This window comes from Chrysochloris asiatica, unplaced genomic scaffold, assembly GCF_000296735.1.
Source record: "Chrysochloris asiatica unplaced genomic scaffold, ChrAsi1.0 scaffold00004, whole genome shotgun sequence".
NCBI classification, from domain to species: domain Eukaryota; kingdom Metazoa; phylum Chordata; class Mammalia; order Afrosoricida; family Chrysochloridae; genus Chrysochloris; species Chrysochloris asiatica.
In genome coordinates this window covers 30,465,717-30,472,804 of record NW_006408522.1, presented here as the reverse complement: position 1 = coordinate 30,472,804, position 7,088 = coordinate 30,465,717, and the positions used below count along the sequence as shown (strand labels likewise).

Here is a 7,088-nt window from a genome sequence, read left to right as displayed (position 1 = left end):
TTCTGCTGTGCATGGGGTCGCTATGAGTTGGTTCCAACTTGATGACACCTGACAACAACAACAACAACAACTAGGAAGACCAGTGAATACCACTATTATTCAAATTTACGCACCAACCACTAAGGCCAGTGATGATGAAATTGAATTCTACAAACTTCTTCAGTCTGAAATTGATCAAACATGCAATTAAGATTTATTGGTAATTACTGGTGATTGGAATACGAAGGTTGAAAACAAAGAGGATAATCAGTAGTTGGAAAATATAATTTTGGTGATAGAAATGATGCTGGAGATCACATGATAAATTTTGCATTAGATTTCTTTAAAGTGTTCAAGAGCAAAGATAGCAGTTTGAGGACTAAAGTGAGCCTGACCCAAGTCATGGTATTTTCAGTAGCCTCATATGCATGGGAAAGTTGGACAATGAATAAGGAAAGCCATAGAAGAATTGATACATTTGAGATATGGTGTTGGAGAAGAATACTGAAAGGACCATCAACTACCAGAACAAGAAACACATGTGTGTTGGAAGATGTTCAGCCAGAATGCTCCTTAGAGGCCAGATGGCAAGACTTTCTCTCTCATACTTCAGACATGCTATATCAGGAGGGACCAGTCCCTGGAGAAGGACATCATGCTTGGAAAAGTGGAGGGTCAGAGAAAAGAGTAAGACTTCCTCCAATGAGATGGACTGGCACAGTGGCAGCACCAATGGGCTCAAGCGTAACAACAGCTGTGAGCACAGCACAGGTCGGGGCACAGTATTTCATTCTGTTGTGCATAGGGTTGCTATGAGTCAGAACTGAGTAGACTGCACCTAGCAACAGCATGCATCAGGCCTAGCATGTCATTAACTTATTTATTCTACTGTAATATTTTTATGTATGACAAACTCTTTCCTTTACTGTACATACCCAGCTTTTCAAACATCTTTTGAATTGGGACTTCATTGGCATCCACCATAACACGCTTTTCATCTAGCATTAAGACATTCATGGAAAGCCATTTGGATGACATCCAGAGTGGGTGATCTAAAAAGTAATAACTAACATATCACATCTGTTTATACCATTTTGTTTAAAGTAAGAATTCACAAGTGGAAAATAAAGTAGCAATCTCATTCTTTCAATAATTTACATTCTCTGTGAACGCTAACTTTAATCTTAAGACAAATTTATCTGTAAATGTTATGGATCAATCCATACTCATTACAATTCGGATTTCACCATGTTTTCTTTAAAAAGTCATTTCTTGCTTTAAGTGATGTTGTCTTGTACTTATAGCCCCTTTTATTCTCACTTTCCTTTTCTATAGATGGAGAGGTTATGAATGCAAGTCCTGGCTTCCTTCTAGTCCCAAACACCACTTCTGATTGGGAAATTGTTTTCTCTAAATTCCTCAGTTTGGGACTGTTCCCAATAGGCAAAGGATGCTAGATTCTTAAAGTAATCATGTTAGTCTGTAAACATACCATCTGGGATGACTGGCATTGGAGGAGTAACGATGGTCCATCCAGCTTTCTTGAAAAGATCAATCTGCAACACACACACACATACACACAAACCAAAGATGCTTAAATCTATACACTAGCACAGAGTAGAACTGCCTCATAGGATTTCCAAGGCTGCATATTTTTATGGGAGCAGACTGTCATGTCTTTTTCCTGCAGAGTGGCTGGTGGATTGAACCAACGACCACTTTAGTTAGCAGCCGAATGCTTTAACTATTCCACCAGCAGGACTCTTTGCACTGAAATAACACTAAATAAGAACCATCTGCACCTGTTCCAACTTACCCACACATTCTTAAAGACTCAGGAAGAGATCTCGTTCATACCCCAGCTAATGCCTATACCTCAGATACTTTCCTAGAGAAACTCTCATTAAAGAAAATGAAGAGATTTTTCTCTTTAGTCATAAGAAGATTTAAAAATCTGACCGAGTCAAATTTATAGTTCATCCGCTTCCGTATGCTCACTGACTAGTCATTGTGAGTCTCTGACCGTGGCATAAAACAGTGTGCTCCCAAAGAACCATAATTGTCCTTAACGACAAATGACAACTCAGTCATCTACTTAGTAGATCAATAAATTATATTAAAATGAGTCAGTAACTGTGGTCATTGGCTCTAAAAATAAGGACCAGAAATGAAGTGACATGGTATAATAGTGTATACCTTTTAAAAGACGGACTGCAGCCTAGCAAATAACACAAAATAACTCACCGCCCAAATGGAAGGTAGGGGGCAGCAGGTGGAAGGAGGAGGCTGCAGGTGATGGGGAGAGACCAGCTGCAGTGCAGCTGCTCTGCTCCTCCCTGCAGGATGGGACTGGCCGAGGGGGCCCAACCCACTGGAGAGCAGAGAAGACACCTGTTGCCCAGTGGCATTGCTCCGGGCATGCAGGAATCATCTCTGCAACTTAGCTGCTGCTGCTGAACCGCTGCTGCAAGTTAGGACAAAATACCATTCTGTTTGATAAAAACACACACATGCACACAAACTTGAGGCTATGACAACAGAATGCAGCCAAAGTCAAAGTCTGAAGGCACTACAGTAATGATCATGTATATTTCTCAGTATTGGACTTCTTGTAGTAAACACACAACAAGTCATTCAATGATTGAGTATTATGATGTCGAACATTGCTGAATTTGTCATTTAGAAGCATACGGAAACCAGGAAAGTGTTTAACATTAAAGTGGCAATTGCTTCAGTTGCTAGACTCTCTTGCTTTTCCAGAGTCCTAAGGACTCTCTTACCTGGTGACATGGTCTGTCAGGGTTGGAGAGGACAAGACCAGGGCCAATGATGTTGAAGGTAGCATCAATATGCATTGGATTGGGATCTTTAAAGGAGATGATATGCACTCTGTAGTCTGGTGCAAGATGCCGACGCATCCATTCAATGCCCAGGTAGTTTGTAACCTGAAGATAAAAGAAAGACATGAAATATAAAAATGTGTCTCTATGTTTAGATAACGATAAATATTTTACTTAAAAAGTAAAAATACAGAAATATCGTGTGGAATTTCAGGGGCAACCCTTTTCAACCTGACTTCTCTGTACAAAAATATCTCTTCCAGCTCGAATGAAGTCAGCAGCATCGAAACATGGCTCGAATTCAGTCGTCACAAATTTTCCCTGAGCCGCCAATTTGTGTCTGTCTGCCACAGAATTGATGGGATAATCCTAATTGGAGCAAAAATAAATATCTAATGGATTGGTGTATAAGAAACTTATTTTATAATGCATTCATTACTACTAAGAAAATTAGTTCAAGTGTATCATTTCCCACAATATTACTACTCAGTTCTAAACTAAAACGTGTAGGAAAGAAACAAACCCACCAACAAAAATAAAACAACTAAGTATGCCAGCAATTCCATGATATTCAGAAGCAAGTGGTGTTTGGAAATCTTCCATGACCTATCCACTGAGCTATGTTGTTGTTGTTAACTGCTGTGGAGTCGGATCTGACTCACAGCGACCCTGTATGTAGCTATCTGCCATACTGAAAGTCAGCAGGTTGCAAACATTCTGTGCTCTTAGAAAAAGAATTTGGTCCTGAGCCTAATGCACCATAAAATGAGCTGTTATGTATTCCTTGCCAAATTTTATTTGGTGTGACAGAATGAACTCATTATTTATATCTGTGTATAAATCTCTAAAAGAAATTTTGAATTTTAATTCTTTCTGTAGATGATAAAAAAAAGTGATGTAATAAGGGACATAAACTTCCTTTTACTGTCAATTTTTTGATAGACCAAATTATTTTTCTAAATGAAGAGGGAAATAGATTTTAGCTTAGTCACTTGCCAGTTAAGGAGCTCTGGTAGTGTGGTGGTTACAAATCGGTCTGCGAACCTCAAGGTTAGTAGTTTGAAACTACCAGCTGTTCCCCAGGAGAAAGATGAGTCTTTCTTCTTCCATAAAGATTTACAGCCTTGAAAACCCTGTACAGGGTTGCTATGGGTCGGAACCGACTCCATGGCATATAACCACCACCACCACCAGTAAATAGCGGTGTGCCTTTAGGAAATATTCTTCCCTGTAATGGAATGATACTACTCTCTCACTGGGTTGGGAGGAATAAAGAGAGAGAAGGATGCAAATAGAGTAATCTAGAACCTTATACATGATAAGAACCAAGTACATATTAGTGGCTATTATTATCATTGCTATTGTTACTGTTTATACACAGCATGTTATATAAAGCAATTGTTTCCAGAGAAGTAGGTGATACTCTTAGTTTCTGGAATATTTAAGACAGACATGGTATCAAAAAAGAGAGAATCTTTATCTTCCCCTTTGTATATTATCTAAAAGATGTATCTTCAGAAAACTTATCATTAGGGACTTACTTGATCATAAAGCTCATCAGCCATTGTGGGTTTAGGAGCCGTTGTCCACTTGGCGCCACGGTGGAAGTAGTCTTTGATGACTGACCGGTATGCACGATATTCAAAGAAGCGTGCACGCCACGCCATGGGAGCCTCGATAATCTCATTTCCCACAACTATCAGGATGTCTCGAGGCATCGCACCATATAAACCTGTCAGACCAAAAAGTTCCAGGGCAACCTCAGTAATGGTCATTTCCAAGGCAGGAATGTCTATAGAAAATGATCCCATTTGGAAAAAAGTATTATGAAAAACTGTGTAGGAAAACATGGGGTGATACATACTCTACTGTTAACATGAATTCTACATGGAGGCATGAGGCCAAGTAATAAAAAGGAAAAGGAAACCCTAACTGAAGCATTAAGTTCAGAGAGGCCTTGAACCACTGTGTTTTCACCACTTGTAAGCTCCTTACTTGCTATATAGAAGCAGGTTCTTCATGGAGTATCAGTATCACAAGATAAAATTTGGGCCAAGGATCATTCTAGAACTATAAATTAGAACACTGAACTCAGACAGAAGAAGAGACTTGCAACAATGTAAGTTAAAAATAAAACGGGAATGTTTCTGTTCTCTTAATTTCCATTATTGAAGAAAACGAAATGGAATCCATTGTTTTCATGTAAAGAAATGATTATTAAGTTTAGGAAAGGCTGCTTACCTCAAGAAGATTCCAGATTCACAATGGTGTTTATAATGCATACTTCTTAATCATATTAAAAAGAACCAAACTTTTTAACTTTAAACAAACAACTAAACTCTTACATTTCTCAGAGTTGTAAGTTGTTCCTAAATAATCTTTGAAGTTTTGAAAGTTTATTAAGTCAAGAAAATCTGAGAAATTTTCAGAGCTCTCTTCTTATACAGTAGAAAAGAAATGTAAAATTAACTCAATGGCACTTAACAACAACAACAACAAGCAGCTTAGTATCAAATTATCACTTACCCGTAGACTCAAAATCAGGAGTTTTATACTTCAATGACCAGTCAATAGGGTCAGGTCTCCTTACTGTAACTCCTTCCATTTTAAGAATATTGCACATTTCTTCAATTTCAGCAACAGCCTTTTCCAAATGTTCTTTGGGAAAATAATGGCCTCCATGTCTCTGGTAAAATGGCCAGTGCTTTTCATATGTGTTAGCCTAGAGGCAGAAGAAAGTAAATGAAATACTTAATGGGAGAAACAAATGATGTGTGAAGGTTCAGAGGTGGTGGAAATTTGTATTTGTTGTTCTTGTTAGGTGCCATCGAGTTGGTACCGACTCATAGTGATCTTATGCATAGCAGAATGAAACATTTCCCGATTCTGGGCCAGCCTCACTACTGTTGCCACGCTTGAGTCCGTCGATGCTAACTGAGACAAGGACAAGGTCTTGCTCAGAGTTGATCCACAGCACTAAGCATGCTGCCATTTTGGGTCGATAACTTATGTTGAATGAACCCATTAAACCAAACCCACTATCATTGAGTTGATTCCGACTCATAGAGACTCTATACTCATAGAGAGTCTTGTAAAGACTAAATCTTTACAAGAACAGACAGCCTCATCTTTCCTTTTTGGAGCACCTGGGGGCTTTGAACCATTAACCTGTGGTGAACAGCTTAACAATGACCAACCTAGGGCTCCTTACTGTCTATAAAACCTGAAATATTTTCTATTTGACCCTATACAGAAGCATTTATTTAACTAATCTCTGTTCTCAGCCATTAGTTGTTTTACTTTTGAAGATCTATAGGCAAGCAGCAGGCTTAATTTCTGATCCATGAAAAATGTTATCAGCATTAAATATTGAGAATTTTTAAAAGCTCAATCTACCCTTAAAAAAAAAAAAAGAAAACAACAAAAAAAAGGTTGATTCCTGTTTTCTACTCTTAGGAAGTCCTGCAGCAGTGACCAGAAAAAGGATAATAATGACTCTTTATATTCCTCTCAGACACATCCTGGTACTACGCATCCATTCACCACTCCCTCCTTTTAATGCCAGGCACATCTCTTACAATCCGCTAAAGGACAAGCAGCCTTTGAAAAGCTAACACTGGGGTTATAGCAGATGTGCAACTGTGTTGTACTGCCTGAAACATTCCAAAGTATCCTGCATGACTGTTTACAGCAAAGCTTGCCTTGATAAAGATAAACTTTCCTGGGAGAAGTAAAGTATTTAAACAAGTGTGAGTTTCTTTGTGTAGTCTATAACCTGACCAAGGTTGGACAAAGTCCAAACGATCAGGGCACAGCTACATTTTCCAAGAAGAGTTGGAAATTGTTTGCGGTTCTTTTATAACCCTGTTAAATCTGAGTTGGCAATATTTTATCTACTATCTTCAAGTAAAAGAATACAATATTGCATGTTTTAAAACATGATGTTTTTAATAACCTTCTACAAAGATGTGGTCTGCATTCCTAGAAACTTTACAGTCTTTTAAACCCTAAAATCCTTCAGGGGAATTTGCCAAATGAATTCTCAATATTGTTTTTGGAAGATTAAGGAATTTCAGTAAGAATTTTACTCCTTATTTATTCAGCTGTAAATGCCTTATCACATCAACTTTGATTAGTCTTTTATCAGATTCTTTATTGTAAAAAGACAAACACAAAATGTAACGCATGTACTTGACAACAAGTATTCATTGTGTTGCAAAATAAGAAAAACCACATCATTTTAAAAATCATGCTTCTTTACAAATACAT

The 7,088-nt window shown here is 38.0% G+C and overlaps 1 protein-coding gene across 1 annotated transcript in view; it reads right to left on the bottom strand.

The window, feature by feature from the left end:
- Window positions 1–7,088, bottom strand: part of GATM (glycine amidinotransferase (L-arginine:glycine amidinotransferase)) — a 40,180-nt gene that overhangs the window by 6,065 nt on the left and 27,027 nt on the right. Inside the window, exons 3-8 of the mRNA XM_006831693.1 lie at window positions 5,346–5,541; window positions 4,361–4,551; window positions 3,051–3,188; window positions 2,760–2,924; window positions 1,472–1,535; window positions 915–1,031 (exon numbers count right to left, since the gene is read on the bottom strand). Of these exons, the coding sequence (XP_006831756.1) occupies window positions 915–1,031; window positions 1,472–1,535; window positions 2,760–2,924; window positions 3,051–3,188; window positions 4,361–4,551; window positions 5,346–5,541 (871 nt within the window). The remainder of the gene's footprint in view (window positions 1–914; window positions 1,032–1,471; window positions 1,536–2,759; window positions 2,925–3,050; window positions 3,189–4,360; window positions 4,552–5,345; window positions 5,542–7,088) is intronic.